General features: G+C 44.9%; 2 protein-coding genes across 7 annotated transcripts in view; one reads left to right on the forward strand and one right to left on the reverse strand.

The window, feature by feature from the left end:
* CLSTN1 (calsyntenin 1) overlaps positions 1 to 11099 on the forward strand; it is a 63635-nt gene extending 52536 nt beyond the window's left edge. For all 4 annotated transcript variants that reach the window (XM_074933938.1, XM_074933940.1, XM_074933939.1 and 1 more), the window contains 6 exons: positions 1563 to 1789; positions 2241 to 2411; positions 2606 to 2751; positions 4466 to 4601; positions 6815 to 6999; positions 8332 to 11099. In XM_074933938.1, coding sequence (XP_074790039.1) covers positions 1563 to 1789; positions 2241 to 2411; positions 2606 to 2751; positions 4466 to 4601; positions 6815 to 6999; positions 8332 to 8523 — 1057 coding nt within the window. In that variant the 3' untranslated portion in view covers positions 8524 to 11099. The remainder of the gene's footprint in view (positions 1 to 1562; positions 1790 to 2240; positions 2412 to 2605; positions 2752 to 4465; positions 4602 to 6814; positions 7000 to 8331) is intronic.
* Positions 7679 to 21220, reverse strand: part of PIK3CD (phosphatidylinositol-4,5-bisphosphate 3-kinase catalytic subunit delta) — a 54032-nt gene continuing 40490 nt past the window's right edge. The window contains exons 16-24 of one of the 3 annotated variants that reach the window (XR_012635730.1): positions 20107 to 20285; positions 19774 to 19883; positions 18947 to 19025; positions 17725 to 17892; positions 16721 to 16844; positions 14681 to 14826; positions 13225 to 13357; positions 12166 to 12515; positions 7679 to 7823 (exon numbers count right to left, since the gene is read on the reverse strand). Coding sequence is in view for 1 of the 3 variants with exons in the window: in XM_074933937.1 (XP_074790038.1) it covers positions 12378 to 12515; positions 13225 to 13357; positions 14681 to 14826; positions 16721 to 16844; positions 17725 to 17892; positions 18947 to 19025; positions 19774 to 19883; positions 20107 to 20285 (1077 nt within the window). In the remaining 2 variants the exon portion in view is untranslated. Of the gene's footprint in view, positions 7824 to 10961; positions 12516 to 13224; positions 13358 to 14680; positions 14827 to 16720; positions 16845 to 17724; positions 17893 to 18946; positions 19026 to 19773; positions 19884 to 20106; positions 20286 to 21220 lie in introns of those variants that run through there. The other 2 variants (XR_012635729.1, XM_074933937.1) reach the window with 2 other exon arrangements.

Genomic DNA, 21220 nt, shown 5'->3' on the forward strand with positions numbered 1-21220 from the left:
CTTGTGAAGGCTTTGTTCATGAGCCTTGAGTACTGAGGTGAAAGGGAATCTTCCCAGTGATTTAAGTGGGCTTTGAATCAGACCTTAGAACAGTTACCAATACCAAATTTATTCTGTTACATAAAAATCCTGATCTGTTTCTTGGGACTGTTGATTAGATATCATTGGTATTGTAACATTTTTGGGGGATCTGATCCAGGGATCAATAAATGTTGTTCTAGATGTAAAGTAAGATATTTGATGCTGATTATGGCCAAAGTGTTCAAATTTAAGTGCCCAAATCTGTATCTAGGCACCTAAACAAGTGGTCTGACTTTTTATTTTTTTTTTTTTATTTATTTATTTTTTTTTTTAAAGAGGTGTTAGGCACCTGCAATTCCTGCTTAAGTCAAATGAAACTTCTGGACTAGTGTTTTGGGACAGAATCTCTTTTTGCTGTGAACAGCAGCCTTAAGTGCCTTGAGCTATTGCATATTTGTTAGCATTGCTGTCAGAACTTCTCCAGGCTGGTTTCAGATGACTTTGAAGACACTGATCAGAGGGGGGTGACCAGAGTCAGGCTGGAAAATGGTAACTTTAAAAAAAAAAAAAAAAGGAAAAGGCTATTTTGGATGTATTCTCTCATTCTTCAGGACTTTTCATGGTGACAAGAATGCACAATATTTCTGAGTATGCTGGTAATCTATAGGCCATTGATTCAGCTAGTGGCTGTCTACAAGCATCTGTATGAGATGGTTTGTTGAAAGGAACTGCTATGCTGTTTGGACCCTTAAACAGAGCTCTTGTCTTGGCATTGTTGCTTTACAGTAGTTCATGTGATGTTTCTCATTGGGTATGCATTTTCCTGGCTTCCTACCCAAGTTTTGGGTTTGAACGTACTCAGTATCCCAAAATAAAACTTGGAATGCTCCGGTGTAAAAAAATCTTCACAAGCAAAGTTTCTCCTGGGTTTGCATCAGAGCATATGAAATTGTGAATTATGAACCATTATGTAGTTAGGCATCTAAATCCATCTGTATTTTCATGAAACAAAAAAGCATCATTTGGCCACTTTAATGACCAAGGTTCTCCAGGCCGTGTTAGTAGGCATGTCACCCATCATTTCGAGTCTTATTTATATTTCTACTCAATTTATTTCTGGTTAGTTATTTCCTTAGTGTCTGGTTTGATTTTTATTTTTCCTAGTTGGTCAGTCTTGGTTGTGATCATTGCAAGTGTGCACTGTGAGGACTACTCCAGTATTGCAGCCTTACCTAGTGGCATAATCTGTGGATGTTAGTCATAGCCCAGAAAATGGGGCAAAATGTTCTCTATGAGCAAAAATTCATTTTAACATTGTTCCCTTTGAGGGGGTGGTAGTGGTGATCTACATTTCCAACACAATTGATGGATTTATTATAGGACCCTGGGGTCCGAGACAGAGCTTATATATATGGGATTTAATTAAATGGTTGAAATGTTTTGTAGTATTTTAACTATTTAATTGCCACTGCAGTGCATAACTGCCTCTCCTTTAAGCCTGTCTTGCACAGTTAAACAAACAGCTGTTGTATCTTTTGTAGGTGTTTCAATGAAGAAGCCTGCATTGCCATTCCCTTTGTGGATGGGTATATAATGGTCTTGCAGCCTGAGGAACCCAAGATCAGCTTGAGTGGCATCAACCATTTTGCCCGTTCTGCCTCAGAGTTTGAGAGTCCAGAGGGAGTTTCTCTCTTCCCTGAGCTTCGCATAATCAGCACCATCACTCGGGAGGTGGAACCAGAGGGAGAGGGAGATGAGGATCCTACAGGTAACAAACTGGATTACTAACCTGGTTGTGGAATCTGTCCCCGTCCCGCAAATTCTCTGCAGTGTGGGGATGGCCCTCCATGTGTGGCTATCCCCACTGTAGCACAGAACAGAGGGGGTAGGTGTCAAATTCTTCATGATACTGTCTTTTTGCTGCAGCAGGAAGAGAGTGGGAAGGCAGGGCTGGGTGAGAGGGTGGGCATGCTGTTTTTCCCCTGGGCCTGCAGAACGTCAGTCAGAAGCGAGAACAGTCTTAGACTGTTTCTTCTCCACGGGAGAGAATGCTTTTTGGGTCTGGTTTCTTAAATGAGAATTCAGTCTTACACCTAGATCATTCTTCATGGCCAAATCATCGTACATAGAAGGGAAGAATTATAGCTGCTTACGACAGCTCCTTCCACTTTGCCTTTGGCCTTTCTGCTTATTTCTTTGGCTTCCATGTCCTCCTTCAGTCCAAGAATCTTTGGTATCAGAGGAAATCATGCACAACTTGGATACATGTGAGGTCACAGTGCTAGGAGAGGAGCTAAATCAGGAGCAGGAAAGCCTCGAGGTTGACATGACACAGTTACAGCAGAAGGGCATTGAGATGAGCAGCTCCAACCTTGGCATGATCATCACAGGTAAGGGGTTGCCACCTTTGGCCTTGTGCTGGGAAGGGTTTGAGGCAAATGAGAACAGGAACTGTGTATTTGTGTGCTTACTAAGTGAAATATTTAAGTGAATGAAAACTTTGTCCTGTCCCATCTCCTTCCCCCACCCCAAAACCCCAAGTCTATAGTTCTGACAAGTAGCTGGGTTTTTTTTATCCTCCCAGGTGTTGATACTATGGCCAGCTATGAGGAGGTTTTGCACTTGATACGCTACAGAAACTGGCACACTGTCTCCCTGTTTGACCGAAAGTTCAAGTTGGTCTGTTCTGAGCTTAATGGTCGCTATGTCAGCAATGAATTTAAAGTGGAGGTATGTGAGCTAATCTCATCCCTTTGAAAGTGGTCAGAGCCTGCATAGATGAAAGTTAATGCTTCAAGAAATTGATCAGTAACTGGTTGGATCTCTGCTTTCTAAATATTACGTCATCAGAGTAGACTAGGGTGTGTTAGGCTATGTTTTAATGGGTTGTCAATCTGAAAGTTGCCTTCACTGATTCCAACTCCAAGTGATGCACAGACCAGATCATATGGAGTTGGGACTCCGTGTGTATCCTACTATATGGAATGCAGTTAAGGGGAGTAAGTGGGGAAGAGGCTGGATGGGGAGGTGGGACACTAGAAAATGGACTGTTGGGAACAGTGCTGCATTGGCCCTAAGGAAATGGACTTGAGAAGTCTTTTCCAACTCTAATTTCTGTGATTCTGTAAATTTCTCTATTTTTTTTCTTGCAATGGGGCTTACTACTGTCTTGCTTGCATGACACAGGGGTTACCAGGAAGACTAATCCTGAGTGACAGGAGGAACTACTTGAAATAAAAATTATTATTGCCCTCCATGTTTACACTGGGAAAGAAGCTTAAAGCTACACAGTATCTATAGAAGAATATGAATTAATGAGTCCTGCTGTTGATGATGTGAACATCGAGGTTAACTAACCCTCAGTGTAAATATACACCAAAATTCATCAATAGGTCCTCTGAGTGATGATGATCTTGATATTTGCTGCAACATGAAGTTATTGTTGTATTGAGAGCCATTGTTGCATATCTGTATATCTGTCCATTGTAAACTTGAATTTCATAAGCTGCACTTTTAAAAATCAGCCTATGCGAGGACAGTGCAGTTAAATCTGACTAGCCAGCATTTGATAACCATCCCCCACTTCCCTTTCCCCATCGAGGAGCAGAAATTGCATGAGTAGCTAACATGGCTATGCTTCCTGAGGAAGTACTGTAAACTTTGATTCAGGATCTTTACAATTCAGCAAACTGGAAATGCCGTCCTTGGAAATGCTTCCTTGTCATTTACCATTTTTCCCCTCTTCCTGTTGTGCAGCTGGCCATGCGCCACATCTGTCTAGTCACTACTCCCCATTACAGAGAAGGATACGCTTAGCAATGCATTGGTGGAGAGGAAAGGGAAGCTCACCAAAACATGAAATGTGCTGAACTTGTAGCTGAGCCTAACTTAATGAACCAGCTCTTCAGAACCTCTGTTAAATGTTTTTTTAAATGGTCTCTGGAGTTCCAAAGAATCTGAGTCTCTGTGTTTTGTCTGTGACCTGCTGTCTACCCATTGCTGTTAACTGAAGGTGATCCTACACCAGAAGTGGGCAAACTACGGCCTGCGGGCCACATCCAGCCTGCGAGACTGTCCAGCCCAGCCCCTGGCCCGGGAGGCTAGCCCCCGACCCCTCCCCTGCTGTCCTCCCTCCCCCACACCCTCAGCTTGCTGCGCTGCCACCGCTCTGGCCTGCTGCTTCTGCCCGGCAGCACGGCTGGCTCCAGCCAGGTGGTGGGGCTGCAAGCTCCTGCTGCTCTGAGCAGCATGGTAAGGGGGTGGGGAGCAGGGGGGTTGGATATGGGGCGGGCCTGTGACAGATCTGTGCTGGTTGGTGTTGTGTTGTATTTTGTTTTGAGGGGGATAGATACTGACACACAGGAACTGGATCCCATCTACTTGAACCAAGTGCATAAACAAGCTGCTTTATTTCCCTACATTATTTTTTCCTTTTTGTTTTCAGGTGAATGTTATCCATACAGCTAACCCAGTTGACCATGCAAATCATATAGCTATGCAGCCACAGTTTGTTCATCCAGTGCATCACACGTTTGTTGACCTCTCTGGTCACAACCTAGCTAACCCCCACCCCTTTTCAGGTAAGGACGGTCAGTCACTTAACTCCAATTGATTTTTTTTTTTTTTTTTTTAACTGGGGGCCCGACTCTGTGGCTTCTTGCTGCAGAGGGTTGGAGTTTCTTGGGGTGCCTTTCCAGAGACAGCCAGCAAATTAAACTAATAATCTACACAGCTATTAACTTAAACGCTCTCTAAAATGCGAAGTCCTCTTCTGTTCTCCACTCAGGAGGGAACAGCCTGCTAGAGATCTAGAAAATGCCAATCTAATGACACAAACAAAGTCCAGCCCTTCCTGACTTGGTAATTTTGGAATACAGAACACTGCAGTGGGTGCTGTATAAGGACCTAGATAAAGGAACTGGGGAACAGATTTCTCTGAACACTGACTTTTTATTCATAGAATATCAGGGTTGGAAGGGACCTCAGGAGGTCATCTAGTCCAACCCCCTGCTCAAAGCAGGACCGATCCCCAACTAAATCATCCCAGCCAGGGCTTTTTCAAGCCTGACCTTAAAAACTTCAAAGGAAGGACATTCCACCACCTCCCTAGGTAACACATTCCAGTGCTTCACCACCCTCCTAGTGAAAAAATTTTTCCTAATATCCAACCTAAACCTCCCCCACTGCAACTTGAGACCACTACTCCTCGTTCTGTCATCTCCTACCATTGAGAACAGTGTAGATCCATCCTCTTTGGAACCCCTTTTCAGGTAGTTGAAAGCAGCTATCAAATCCCCCCTCATTCTTCTCTTCCGCAGACTAAACAATCCCAGTTCTCTCAGCCTCTCCTCATAACTCATGTGTTCCAGTCCCCTAATCATTTTTGTTGCCCTCCGCTGGACATTTTCCAGTTTTTCCACATCCTTCTTGTAGTGTGGGGCCCAAAACTGGACACAGTACTCCAGAGGAGGCCTCACCAATGTCGAATAGAGGGGAACGATCACATCCCTCGATCTGCTGGCAGTGCCCCTACTTATACATCCCAAAATGCCATTGGCCTTCTTGGCAACAAGGGCACACTGTTGACTCATATCCAGCTTCTCGTCCACTGTAACCCCAGGTCCTTTTCTACAGAACTGCTGCCAAGCCATTCGGTCCCTAGTCTGTAGCGGTGCATGGGATTCTTCCGTCCTAAGTGCAGGACTCTGCACTTGTCCTTGTTGAACCTCATCAGATTTCTTTTGGCCCAATCCTCTAATTTGTCTAGGTCCCTCTGTATCCTATCCCTACCCTCCAGCGTATCTACCTCTCCTCCCAGTTTAGTGTCATCTGCAAACTTGCTGAGGGTGCAGTCCACGCCATCCTCCAGATCATTAATGAAGATATTGAACAAAATCGGCCCCAGGACCGACCCTTGGGGCACTCCGCTTGATACCGGCTGCCAACTAGACATGGAGCCATTGATCACTACCCGTTGAGCCCAACGATCTAACCAGCTTTCTATCCACCTTATAGTCCATTCATCCAGCCCATACTACTTTAACTTGTTGGCAAGAAAACTGTGGGAGACTGTGTCAAAAGCTTTGCTAAAATCAAGGAATAACATGTCCCCTGCTTTCCCCTCATCCACAGAGCCAGTTATCTCGTTATTCCATTGAGGAAATCTGCCATTCCTCCACTGTTTTAACTTGGTGTGAATTGTTTAATGTTCCAGTGGTGCATGTGGGAGGAAAGCAATAGGCTTTGAAGAAAGGAGCCTTCATAGTAAATTTTTAATTGGTGGCTGATCTTCTTTCAGATTGATGCAATTATACTTATTCTTCATAGTCCTTGTTTGACTGATTTCAGTATCTATATAAAAGCACCAGTTGAGCATAATAGGCCTGGTTCTGTTCTGCCATGCAGCTTGGTCCTAAGCCTGTAAGTACTGGCATGCCTCTGGCTCCTGAGCAGATGCTGCCAATCCTAGTGAAACTGCATTTATTTTGTCAACATTCCTTCATCAGACTAGATTAATAGCACCAAACTCTTCACTTCTTACCTGAGCAAGGTATGAATCTAGCCCATTGGACTGTGCCACCAATAAAGAAACTTACTAGTTTAGCAGTCTCACCAGAGGACTGGGAGCCAGGAATGTCTGTTTTTGTCCTTGGTTTCCTACTGGTTTATTCTGTGATTGTGGATAAATTTGCCTCAGTTTACTCATCTGTAATATGGGGTTAATATTTGAAAAAACTGTAAGTACTGTGTGTATTAGTATGATTATTGTTAAACTCCCTTTTTCTTGTCACAGTTGTTCCAAGTACTGCTACTGTTGTCATTGTCGTGTGTGTCAGTTTCCTGGTTTTCATGATTATTCTGGGTGTGTTCCGAATCCGAGCTGCGCATCAGAGAACAATGCGTGACCAGGATACTGGAAAGGAAAATGAGATGGATTGGGATGACTCTGCCTTGACCATTACTGTGAATCCTATGGAGGTAAGGCTTGTGTCCCAGGATTGTGTTACATTGCAATTGATGGAGTGATTGTATTACTGGTGGGCATACCTAGGCTAGCTTTAAGCTAGGAAGCAGATGTAATAGTGTGGACATGGTTGCACAGGCTTCAGCACAGCCTAGTAATCAGAACAAAAAGCCTGCTGGGGACGTTTGTATGTAACCGTTGCTAGTCTGTGCTGAAGCCTGTGCCACCGCGTCCACGCTACGGCTGTTACCTGTGCTAGCTAGAGTAAAGCTAGCCTAGGTATGCCCACTAGTAACACAATCGCACCTTTTCTTGCAGAGTAGACAGAACCCTTAGTCCTTTTTTACAAATAGTGCTTTCCAGTCTGTCAGACATGCATGACTGTCAGAGCAGGATAGATCTGGAAAGGGGGTACTGCCGCAACAAGTTTAATGCCACAGGGAGAATTTGAATCCGTTCCTCAGAAAGAGGACATAAGAACTGCTATACTGGGTCAGACCAAAGGTCCATCTAGCCCAGTATCCTGTCCTCCAGCAGTGGCCAATGCCAGGTGCCCCAGAGGGAGTGAACAGAACAGGTAATCATCAAGCGATCCATCCCCTGTCACCCATTCCCAGCTTCTGGCAAACAGAGGCTAGGGATACCATCCCTGCCCATTCTGGCTAATAGCCATTGATGGACCTATCCTCCATGAACTTACCTGGTTCTTTTTGGAACCCTGGTATAGTCTTGGCCTTCACAACGTCCTCTAGCAGAGAGTGCAACAGGTTGACTGTACGTTGTGTGAGAAGCAGCCATGTTTCTTGTGATCTGTTGGGTGTGGCTTGATGGCAATAAACTGCTCAAAAAGTACATGTGTGTTATGCCAGACTGTAAATAAAGTATCACTGGCTCCTTCAGTATATTCCTTACAATAAACCCCCACCACATCAGCTTTTTCCACTGAGTTATTCTTGCTCTCGTCCTGGTTTGACGCAGTTAGTTTTTGGGATCATTTCTACTTCAGTTAACTTCTGATACTTTTTGATATTAAAAAAAAAAAAAGAGGGGGGGGGAAGAGCAGGGACACTTTAAACCACTAATGCTGCTGCTATGTTCACACCAAAGGATCCTATTTCAATAGTACTCTTCAAAGCACTGGATGACCTTTGGGAATGTATTTATACTAAACAGGGACAAGACTGGCTAGTAACTTTCTGAAATCACAGAACTACTTCAGAGCCACTTTACTTTTGACAATAGCCAGCTGAGTATTGAGCATTCACAACTCCCAATGAAGGTAGCGTATAAAAGGATAGGAGCCTGTAGGCAGCTAGAAAAGTCAATGGCTAATTTGTGTCTGACAGACCTATGAGGACCAGCACAGCAGTGAGGAGGAGGAGGAGGAAGAAGAAAGTGAAGATGGAGAGGAAGAAGATGATATCACTAGTGCAGAGTCTGAAAGCAGTGAGGAGGAGGAAGGGGAGCAGGAAGAGGACCAACAGAATGTTAACAGACAGCAACAGCTGGAATGGGATGACTCTACACTCAGCTATTGATTCCAGCTGTTCCCTTTGTTTTTGCTCTAGAAGACTTCACTGTAACCCTCTCCATCAAGGATCCATGGTGTAAAAAAGTCATTTTGGCCAGTAGAGCCAACCAACACATCCCAATATGTGTGTTATATTGGCTAGTTCCTAATGCTGTCTCTAGAACTGTAGTTAGCACCTCTCCTCCCTCACCTGCCCCTCAGTGACTGGATTTTTTACACTATGTGAGGAACCACCTTGCACTTTTTTCTTCATGTCATCTCAGCTAAGTGACTCTACAGATGTGTAGCCATTGCACATGAGTTTCTGGACACTTTTTTTTTTTCCCCCTGGTGAAACAACTTTGGCTTGATTCATCTTATTCTTTCTGAAAGATGCAAAGGTCACTTGTTGACAAAGGGTAAAGTTGCTTATTTCAGCTTGGTGAATTTTTTCCCCCACACTAGTGCATGTGTAAAGTGGCAGAATGAGGTTAATATGTAGAATGACTCTCTTTGAATATTTTGTAAATATATTGAATTATTTGTGGTAGTGAAAACAGGGACTGGGGTTTAAAACACGCTAAGGTAAAAATCATGAAGCATGAAATAATACAAGTTGCATAACTATTGCAGCAGGAGCACAGGCACAGTTATCTAGTGTAGATGTATTAATAATGCAGTGTCATTGGCCTCGACTGCTGTGTTCACTCCAGCCCTGCTGTTACTTTCTTCCCCTCCTCCCCACTTTGTTTTATGGAGAGAACAGACAAGCTTGCAACTGTAAAGGTTTTTCAGAATTTCAACTGTACTGCCTAGTACAGTTTAAGTTTTGATCCTTCGCTTATTTCAGTGTAAGGATTACTAAATGGAGAGGAAGAAATACTGCCTGGATGTAGAGCAAGTAAGTTTGCTATTCTGTTAATTAGAGTGGGGCTGGTTGTAGTCCAAGGCTGATGCTCGCTGGTCGCATTGCTGGCAGGGCAAGTTATTCAGTTGTTTGTAATAATGGTAACTGAAGCTGAAAAGTCTGAGACCTGTGTACACATGCACCTTGGCTACCAGTCTAGATAGGGATTTTATTTTTTGGGTTGTGAACTTTTCTAATTTAGGGCATGGGTGGGCATAGTTGGCATCATTCCTATTCAACACACTCTTGCTTAGTCCCTGTAGCTCCTTGTACAGTATCTGGACTGTTGGTGTATTTAAACCTTTTGTTTACACTTAGTAAATCTGTTTTCCTGCTGATGAAATTATGGCATATATTATCCAACCAGCAAACCTTGTAAAAATCAAGTTAAGATTATTGTTCCAAGACATGGCAGGCTGATTTTCTGATCAAAGACCTCTAACTTGGAAGTGCAAACGACTACTTACTTAAAGGAATGGCTGAACGGTACGAAAAGTAAGTTATGACCCCATGGTGGTGAGTGCTAGATTTTTCGTAAGGCAGGTCTTGTTCTCTATTTAATACGTTTGGTCTTATTCAGAGCCTTGTCTTATGTATATCTGCTTGTTCAATTTGACATTTGGAGGTGGGTTAAAAGGTAACTTGATTTGCTTGCAATGTGAAATTAGAACTCCATTCACTCATTATGGTAGCAGAGTTCCAGATTTTGATATTGCATGTAATCTGTTGGTGTACATGGATTAAAACAGGTTAGTGGCTCAGCTTCCACCCCAGTAGTGGCAAATGTTGAATAGTTTCCAGTTGTTCCTTGAGCAGATATAAAGGTGACGGTTGGGGGGAGGGGCAGACAGCAATGGGTGTGAACAACTGAAAGAAAAGTAGACCCAGCTACTTCTATATCTTTTCAGAGCAGACCTATTCTTACCTACTACACATCTTGCCTCCCAGTGTGTGAAACAGGACCTACATGTGGGTTTATCTGGGGTAAAGCTTGACTCTGGAGTGCCTTTTACAATAATGATGGACCTGAAAGCAGGGGAGAGAACCCACACAATCTACTTACTGTTTTTTAATGTAAAATTTTAGATTTCTAAAATGGGGAAATGGGTTTGACTACTTTTATGTGGTAACATAACTATTAGTTTTAAGTAAACTGGGGAACTTTTAACTTATGTCTGACAGTTGTCCTGTGTTAATGTCAATGTGTAGAAGACTTATTCTTCCATATACTGTAGCTGCTGTATTTTAGACTAAAACTGATCATGATTGAATGCTAATGCTGAAAGGCTGTAAACTTTCTGATGCAGCTTGTAGCCAGTGTGGATGTAACTTTTCAGATCTGTATATTGGTAATAAGTCAGTCCAAAAAGTCTAAGCTACAATAAATTTCTGGTTCTAAAATCTGCTTGCTATGCTTTCTGAATGGTACAAAGTTGATGAGTCAAGTGATAACTAACTATCCATGTTTTAAATGGCTACAGCTTGACTTTAATGCCTAAAGTGAGGGAAAGATTTTGCCAGGACTAGTATACAACTTAAACATTTTATTTTTAGACTTACCAAAAGTGCACCTAAAATCACAGATTGAAGGTAACTGAAAAAATCAATCATCATGTAAACATTCTCTTGTTGCAGAACCATACCATGGCTTAAAAAAATAAATTCATTTTTTCAGAGGGCACATACACAATAAGATCATGAATACCTTTCTAAATAAATAAGTATCAAAGTAAAAGGTAATTTCATCACTTTAAAAAGAATGTGTCTTGGACTTATTTACAAAAGATAATAACCTTCCTTTGAAAGCGGCTGAAACCACTGTTAGATACAACGTTTGCTTTGACTGGATCTTTGCTTACCCGATATAGGCTATGATTTTGCTATACAAGATGGTGTTAACAATTTTGTAGTTATTCCACAACTGAAGTGGGGGGGAAAAAACCTAAGTTATTTTTATTCATTGCAGATAAGATGAATTCTGCAAGACTGCCATGACCCCATTGTAGACTGATTAGACAGAAAGCACTTTAGTGCCTGCTTGTTTGGTGTGGTGTACACCTGCTATCTATTGCACTCTTAAAAACAAAATAGATGCAACTAACGTGCTGCATCATACCCTTACAAAACTAGAGCAGGGTCTGAGCTAATGTAAACAAAAATGCTTCAGAATACTGTATCACCGCATAAACTGAAGGTGCAACTTTCCTGGTTCTATCCACTGCCATCACCCTGTATATGGACAGTGCATCTTCTACCTTCAGTGGGTGAGGTGGCACTACCCGTCTTCTCTCCTTCGTCAACAAGCCAGGCTGAAGGTGGATCTGTGGTGATGTTTCCCACCTACTGCGTCGTTTTATATATTAGAGCTTGGTAACATTATCTTCCAACTGTCAATAAAGCGTCACAAGATGGTATACCCATTTCTAAAAACACATCCCTGAAAAGGGGCAGGGGGGCAAGCTGGTGAAATCTTCAACTAGAAAAAGTATTGCCTAGCAGCACCTTCCACTGTGATTACAGAGAGAGATACTGAAGTTTAGATGCACCAACATGCTATTTTCACTGCTAGTGCTATTCTAGTCTGGCTTTAAAAAGCTGATATGCCACTGGCCAAATTACAGCCTCTCTGAGCACAGCTCCACATCCCTAAAAATGAGCAGTGGGTGAGGAATGTACTGAACTAGCACAACAGCCTCACCTCCACCCTTAAATGATGGACTGCATACTTAAGAACTTACATCTGCAAGCTTCACATACACCTACCTTTCAGTAATTTTATTGCCTCATGCTGTCTCCCTTCTGCCCTAGAGATCTAGAATGGGATTATGCAGCTGTTGGTTAGGTAGACTCTTCGCAAACACTTGATCTGTAGAGGTGCAGGTGCTGATCTTCAACATGGCAACATTCAGCAGTCTTTACTGTCTGTCTATTGCTGTTACATTCACCTGGACCACACAAGGGCTATTTTGGTTGCTCTACTGTCTATTATCTTTGGATACATTGTGTGCCAACCAGTTCACCTTGGTTTTCCAGCTCTCTCGCAGGGCTTCATTAAATTTGAGTCTGAAGTGCTTCAATGCCTCCTCATCTGTTTTCCCTAAAGCTAGAGAATCCTGAAGGAAAGAGGCAGAAATTAGTATGGCCCTGCCCACCCAACTGACAGAGAAACAAACAAACCCCACCACCACCTTTGTTTTAGGCAGGCTGCTCTCTCAAAGTAAACTACATTTTCATGCCGGAGCTGGGAAAACAATCCTTTAAACACTAGCTTACAACACAACCCCATTTCATCCAGCTGCAGGAAACCAGGTTTTTAGCACTTTAAAGGCACAGCGGGAACAGAAGGTGGTAGCTAGGAGAGCCAACGCACTCAGTGCTATGCCTGCCTCCCTGCAGCTGATTCTTCAACTGAGCATACCTGGCTGCAACAGGGGGCAAGGAAAAGGAAGACAGGATGGCAGCAGGTAATATTGCCAACTCTTCAAAAAGAACAGGTCTCTTAAGCAAACCTATTGGTTTTTAGTTGAGAGATAATGAGTTTAGTTTGAACTTTTTGTAGTCCACATTAATTGAGAATCTCATTCATTTAAACCTCCAGCACAGTCCCAGCTCCTAGAATTGAGTGAGAAACCCTAAATAGTATGAGCAGGGAGCAACAGCATGAGGTAGAGAATCAATTACCAGCTGGTGCTGGCTATCTGACAGCTGGCTCCTGCATGCTCGAATATCTACTCATTGCTTTTGAAACTTGAAAGGAGCAATTTAACTCCCACTCCTTAACTGCTTACCTTTAGTCCTACCCTCTCCCACCCCCTGCCTCACCTTGAGATACTGAATGTCTTTAGAGCAGCTGAGTTCTGGCAAGCCAGCAGCTTTCATCAGTGCAAACAAATGCAGGAAGAGAAGACCATGGCACCTCAGGATCATGTAGGCTTTTTCACAGTAATCCCTGAATCTGTGCAGGAAGAGAAGGGGCAAAGAGGAAGTGAGACAAGCAGCCCAACTAAAGTAAGAGTACAGCCATGATAGCATAAAAACATGGCCAAGCTGAAGCTTCACCTCTCTGTTGAACACAAGGTGTTCCAACAGCTGGCCAAATGTTTTTCGACTAGCCCATGCTTCCACTTGTTAACAAAAGAATATGCTTTAGCAAGAGCTGGAAAAGACTTAGTTCATAGTATGTATAGTCCAGTGGCACATTGGCCCCAAATCCAGACCTGAGTCTCTCTCACATACAAACTGTGTGTGTTTATGGGGGTATGGACAGAGACTAGAGTGAAGCCAATTCTTATGACATGAGTACTTGATGCTAGAGCTCCTGCAGGGGAAAGCCAGTTCTCTGCTGTGCCCTGTAACCAAATCTTCTAAAAATACATTATCTTATCTTAGAAACAGCCACTCATACCAGTGGATAATCCCCAAGGGTTTGTCAGCTCAAGCAAGTGCTAAGGGGTAGTCTAGGTCATTTTGAACTCAAGTACATTCGCCCACCCTAAATTTAAATTGCTTGTGTGGTTGGAAGAGGAAGTGTTGTAGCAAAACAGATGCAAAAACCTGGAGACATTTCTCCACTGCTATGATGATCAATACTTCACACACCACACCTTTCAAGGTCCATGGGCCCCATGCCTGCCTAACGCAACATGTGGTGTACCTCATCCAGTGCACTAAATGCTCCAGCAACAGTTCTGTGGGTAAAACCAGACCGTCACTGCACTCTCAAATGAACTCTCACTGAATAACAATAAAAGACAAAAACACCGTTACCTGGGGGAGAACACTTTTCACAAAACTAGCAGGCCTTATCCTCAAAGGAAACCTGCACAACACCTTCAAAAGACAAGTCTGGGAGCTTAAATTTGCTAGAGACTAAAAATCATGGACTGAATAGAGAGACTGGATTTACAGTTTAGAACAACCAATCTATACCTGCCCTCTCTTTCCCCTTCATGACTATAGAGGTGGTAACAGGCCACTTCACACTGAATGGTCCCTTGAAACCTGTGTTAACTAGTTATGCTAAACAATCTGTTCCACTTTTTGTATTTAGCTGTGACACTGAGCACATTTTCCAGACCTGAGGAAGAGCTCTGTGTAAGCGCAAAAGCTTGTCTGTCTCCCACCAAATAAGAGATATTACCTCACCCACATTGTTGCTCTGTGTCCAAAACTGTTAGTGTGCATCTGGGGGCAACTGTTAGATGAAGTGATTGCTACAAACGGACACATCCACCCCAAAACATTTTGCTAAAGCCCAAGTCAGATCAGTGGAGCTTACCTTTCAAACTTCTCACTGTTGTTAGTTTTCCCTTGCTGGATCACATGCACAAAGTCGTAGGTTAAGATAAAAGGAACACGTTCTCTGTTAATGCCAAATTTGGTCTTGAAGTTCCCCAAGAAGTGGCCAAAATCAATGTGAAACAGCTGGAATTAAGAGAGAAAAGAATTATTAGGGGGATGTGTCTGCTTTCTGCTGATTAAACTCTCTTGCACTTCTCTGTATGAGAATGTGCTTTATCTCTCCAAGCGAAATAAAAAAAACCTACTCAAAATGATCAGGCCCCAGTGGCTGCCTGGCATCTGTACTCTACTCAGGATTCTATTCCAAAGCAATCAGAAACACTAGGCCACCTTTTGCATGTCAGTCCATGGATAGCAGGGGAAGTACTTACTTTGTAGGACACAAGTGTTACCAGTAATGCGTCCATGCATAAGTTAAGTGCTGGCTGGGTCAGGAAGGATTCTTACCCCTGCAGCACTTGATACACATGGGGGATTTTTATGTTCTTCTAAAGCCTCGGGAATAGGTCATTGCCGGAGGCAGGATAGCAAACTAGATGAGCCAATGATTCATTCCAGAAAGGCAATTCTGATTCCTGCATTATGGCTGGATGGCTGATGCCCTGCTGGACGCAGCTGCAAAACTCTACACATGCCGATGAAGGGGTTGGTTTTTTTTAGATAGAGCTCGCTAGGTGAGTACAGGTTTTTCATGACCAGGTTGCAAGGCTGCTCTAAACCCTGAAATAAATCAATGCTGCTGTTCAAAGGGTTCCAAGCACACTCTAGTGGCAAAAAGTGGATTGTCACAAGCTGTGCAGAATTTATATCCATGAGCCTTGCAGATTCCCAGGCCTCCATGTCATTTCTGTCAAGCAGAAAGAAACCCTCAGCAGCTGCGGCTCTCCAGAGCTTTCTTGAGCCCCGTAGATGCAGAGTGCGAAGTTGGCCCCCTTCCTGCTGCATTCACAGAGCAAAGGCATCTCTAGGTTTTTACAAGGTCTTTCATCACAACAATAACTGTGCTTGTTTCCAGGACAGCACTTGTCCCACCACAGGCATCTAAAACAGTAAGGTGAAGCAGGGATCTAGGGGGTGTTACATGAAGAAAGTGCAGACAGAGCCACTTATTTTCCACAGCTCTGAATTTCAGAGCTCAGCAGCTGATAGCTTGCTCACTAACATCAGACAGCAATTCAAACAGGACTATAGCACCTAGCAATCTACTGGGCCTCTTTCTAGTTCATCTCCCATAGACCAGTACATGGCTGTTTCCTATGGCTTTGGCTCATTTCAAACTAGACTGAACAAGAGATGGGACTTCCACCCCTTCCCACAAGACTGTCCCCACAGTCTAACGTGTCCTGTTGGCAAAAGGGGTTTCCCCTTCCTAGTTTTGCCTGCAGCCTCTGGAATAATGGAAGTGAAGGACACCATATAAGCTTCAAGATGAGACCTGAAACCCAATGGTCATTAAAAATCCGAGGGAAGTGAAATTACAGCACAGGTAACTACCTTCTTTGGGACCTCAGCTTTCATTAAAGCCTCCAGTCTTTGTAATAGCAAAGTAAAGTTTCAAAATGGGAAGCCAGTGTAAATGATCTCTGCCTGAGTCTGCAGACGACCTCGAACAATAGCTGTGAAGTGTGAATTGCACCCTAGTCATTACAAAGTGGGTGTTAACACTAGTCTAATAAATACTGACATTTCCACTGTCCAGAACTATTTCACAGCTCATCAAGGCACACAAGAAAGAAGGGCAAATATATTCTGAAGCTATATAATCGCCTGTAAGTCAAAGTCTTGTTTTGGCCACACAAACGGGCAGAGCTAGTGAGAATTTTTCCGTTTTCTACTGTTGGGCTGGAAGGTCTGGGGCCTTTATCTGGGCCTCAGCAGCTCCCACACTATCTGGTCCGAAGATAGCGAAGAAACCAACTGGGATGTTTCCATTCCTCTCGGAGTGGCATGCACACACCTATGGCGAAAGATACAAACAGCAGCAATGAGATCTCCAGTGCCAGCGAATGCTCCATACCTGGCCAGTTTCCCGGATCATGATGTTGTCACTGTGCCGGTCCCCTATGCCCAGCACGTACGTTGCCACACAGTACCCAGCGCAGGAAAGAGTGAACTCCTCTATGGCTTGTTCCAGCGCTTCACTGCGGGGGACAGAAACAAAGATGAGTCTAAACCCAAACAGAAGGTTGTACTTTGAATACAAATACTTTACCCTTGGACTCTCGCTCTCATATCCCCTCTCCCGTGTAAACTTGCTGAATGTGGTGTGACATGTACACAAACTACCAATCCTGTATTTTCTGTAAGGTCCTTCACCGGGGACTCTTCTTGTCTCTCCTCCATCAGGGAAGGGTGGATGGGCCTCCTGCTCAGTCTTAACCAAACCTGTTGGCTTCACAGGACTGGAGGGGCTCTGGGGACTGAACAACCCCACTCATTCCTAGTGGTGGTTCCTGCAGGTCTGGGATAGGCAGGGTGGATTTGGGGAGGAGGGAAGCACTGTTACTGCCCCACACTGTAAGTGATAGAGAACTCAAGCCTGCAGGGCCATCAATCTGGCCCTCTCATTTATATCCCTTAAGAAGTATCAGGATTCTACAAAACGGGGAAGATGCTGGCCCTTATCCCTTAGTGCATCAAGAGCCTGATCCAATTGGTAATGAGCATCCATGACTCTCAATAAAGCTGTGGATGCTGAGCTCAGCACCTCTCAGCCCCCCCAGTTTGGGGGTGAACCTGAAAAAAGGCTCTTGTATCCCAAGGGAATAGTGAGCTTTGTCCTGCCCTGGAACATTTCCAAGACCCAGCTATACACACGGGATGCTTGCTGGTGTATCGGGGAAGGACACAGGCATGAGAATGAAGCTATAGCCCAGGGATGCAGCATGCACTCCCAATTGTTCCTGAATGGCTTGGAAATCAGAAGGAACCAAAGAGGGGAGGGGACAACAGGGCAAAGCACCAGAATGCGTCTCCAGTTGGAAGGAAGCCTGAAGCTGCAGTGAGCACAGCACCACCTACCCTGGGTTCTTGGATTTTAGCCAGTTCAGCAGCGCATCCTTGTTGAAGGCTGCAGTGGCTGCCATGTTGCTCTTATTCAGCTGGATGTTGGCAATGGTGTCCGAGTGCATGACGACTTCAATCAGCCCCGTTTTGTCGCCTGTGGAGAGGCAGCCATAAGGGGTCATCCTGCAGAGATGAGAGAAACCCCTTCCATTGAGACCTCGCACAGCGTTGGCTTGGCTTTTCTTTGGGATTCCCCATCCTCCACTTTACAAAGGGGATTTGCTGGGATAAATCCGGGGGTGGGAAGGGGGGACTTCACCTAAACTTCACACACAGCAACCAGGGACCTCTGCAAATCCCAAGGGTACTCAGCCAGTAACAAGCATCAGTGTACAAAGGTGCCAAGCGCCTCGACTTCCAATGACTCCCAAGGGAGCTGAGGGCAGGTTGCACCCTGGAGGACCGGGTGTACAGAAGAAAGAGGTGCTCACTTGAAGGCCCAGTTAAACAATAAATATTTTGCCCTCATCTAGCACCTTTACTCTGAGCCTCTTTAAGCACGTTACAGACATCCACTAGGCCTTGTCATAACCCTCCTGGGAGGCCGGTCAGTTTCATTACACATGCCCCCCCTGCACAATTTTAAAGATGGGCAAGGGCAAAGGGAGGTACAAAGAAGCAGGGTGACTTGCCCAAGGCTTCACCGCGACGCAGTGGCAGAGCTTCAAATAAAGCTGAGGCAGCCCAACGTTCTGTGCCCTATCTGACCACTACTCCTGCCGATGCTGAATGTCAGGGCCGATAACTGTAGTAATGATGGAAAGAGGTGATGGGACACGGAGCTGGAGGAGTTCCCTTTGGTTCTTGGGGTAAGTAGGAGGGGAGCAGGAGCTGCAGTTCTTCCGCCTCCTCCATCCACCCTCCCTCATTAGCCCCCTAAATAGGGCTAGCAGCTGGTTTCATGTGTAAGAGCAGCCCCACTGGTTCCCTGTAGGCACAGCTGTGACCCAATCAGCCCACGTCTACTGTGATTTCAGCTGCAATATCAGACATTTAAGTTCTTTCTCCCTCGCCCAATCATACCTCTGCTCTTACCTCCCCCTGAAACAACCCACTCCACACAGACTCGGGCACAGAGGCTTTGTCTCGGCCTTTCCCTGGTAGGGCAATATAGGATGACTGACAAAGTGATTCGGTCCAAATGCAAACTATCACTGCCACAGCACAAGTGACTCACCTCAGGTCCAAACCCTCCTGCTTCCATAGTACGTCCATCAGCTGGATCATCTGCAGAGTCAGCATGTCCTGACGGAGATCTGGTCAGATGTTACAAATGAAGACAGAGTTCTACTTCTCTCATTTTCCCCTCCTCCTGCTCAGCTTCAGCAAATGCTTTCTTGAGAGCACAGGCATATGGAAGATGCATTTGCCATACTTCTCACTTTCTATAGCTGACCACTAGGAGGCACCTGCATTCAGCAGAGTTTCCCACTGTCACCGCAACTGGGCCTGGCAGTGTTAGATGCCTTCCCTCTCCCCGGAGCGGGACAGGTTTGTCTACTGCATTTCATTTTGCCACTGGCTCTGTTCCCATGGCTCTGTCTGGGGCATTTCAGAAAGCCTCTCTCTGAACACAGGTATCAGTGAGCCTCAGTGAGCCAAAATGCACTATGGCGGGAACCCCCTTGCTACAGCGACTATTACTGGCAGAGGCTGGGATAGGAGTACCTGAAAGCTCTTCCAGTTCCAGCGCTCCTTCCCCATTCCCAGCAGTGACTCCTGCTATGAGAGCCTAGGGCTCCCACGCAGCTCCAGCCTCATTCCTTACAGCGACTGGGGCTACAGAGCTACAAGAAAGTCTGAATGACAGAGCTGTGCCTGGTGACTATTTAGATAAGAGCCTGTTAGATCTCCATCGGAAATCCTGGTGTCAAAGCCACAGTCTCCTTACCTAACAACGATACACAGTTCAGAGACCAAGCCCCAGCCCATTTACTCCACGTTAATGTTTTATATCTATTAATGCTCCCTGGCGATCAGAGGTACAGAACTCGTAAGACTTACCGTCTCCATTTTTGAAAATGATGCCCACTCCCCCTCCACCTTCTTCTTCGTTATTAAACACAATCCACAATGGCTTCATCTTGGAGTCCATAAAAGTACATTGATCCACACTAGAGAAAGGGAAGAAACCTTTCGTCAGTCAGGGTCTCTTCCCGCTCAGGCATGGGGAGTGGAGCCTCATATGCAAAACCAGCTGCAAATGCTCTTAACAGACAAGTGACTAGCATGGCGAGGAGGGAGAGATCAGGAAAGCCAGTGATCTAGGCTCTTCCACCAAACAGTAATGCAAAAACCACATGGCAGTTAAGGGCATGGAGCACCAATCCTCCTTACCAAACTTCAGCAAGAATAATGGTGGGGTTCAGAGGGCACTGGAGATTGGAAAGTGCCTCGAGATAGGTCTCTTGCTTCATGCACACATGCATCATCTCCTTGGCTTGTGGTTTGGTGGCCTTCTGAGAGCTCACTTTAATGAAGTCATTCAAGGCTTTCATTTTATTAAGTGCTTCCCCCTGACACAGACAGAGGAAAAAAATTAAAGTAAGAAACCCTGCTTATAGGGCCACATGGGAACATACTGCTGGCTTCCTTCTTGTCTCCCCGTAGTGAACACTGGCTAGACACCGCATGTTTGGGGGTGGCTGCCCGAGGGAAGTCCAGAACTTGAATAGCAGGACAGTCGGCAGGTCAGGAGTGAGCTTATGTTGGCAAAACAGGGGAGGGACTCAGCCCTGAAATTGCGGGTTAGTGTAGAGGCCCAGGACTGCAATAAGAGAGGGGGCTGTAGGTTAGCCATGAAGTGCTCTGGCAGAGCTGTGTAGGGGTCCCAGAACTGGAACAACACATGTGCTGTGGATCAAGATTGACATGCATTGGCTAGTTTTGCTGACAATCCTATGGGTCCTTCTAATTTATCTCTTCCTCTTTATCTAAGGTACTTCCATGGCCCATCACCACAGTACCTGAGCACCTCACAGTCTTTAGCGTATTAATCCTCAGCACAGCCCCGGAGGAACGGCAGCGCTATTATCCCCATGTTACAGATGGGGAACTGAGGCACAGCAAAGCTAAGTGGCTTGCCCGAGGTCACTTGAATCCAGGTCTCCCAAGTCCTAGGCTTGTGCCCTGCACCCCCCTTCCTCTCTCATAAGCACTAACATTTCATCCAGAATTTAAACAAACAAACAATTCCGTGTTCACCATGAACTGAACAATGCAGCTTCATCAGAGCACCAGCCAAGAGGGCAGTGCCCCATCGCTCTCTGCTGAGGGGAAGTTACCAAACCTGCTTCTGGGGATGCGGGGGTGGGGGTGGGGGAATTTAACATGTCTTTATCCTGCAGTATAACTGAGGGCTTCTGGCTGTGCGCAAGCGCCTCTCAGGAGCTGAAGTTTATGCCGTGGGTCACCAGAGTGGTAAGTGATTTTCAATCACATCTTGGATTTG

The sequence above is a fragment of the Natator depressus genome, chromosome 18 (genome assembly GCF_965152275.1).
Source record: "Natator depressus isolate rNatDep1 chromosome 18, rNatDep2.hap1, whole genome shotgun sequence".
NCBI classification, from domain to species: Eukaryota; Metazoa; Chordata; order Testudines; family Cheloniidae; genus Natator; species Natator depressus.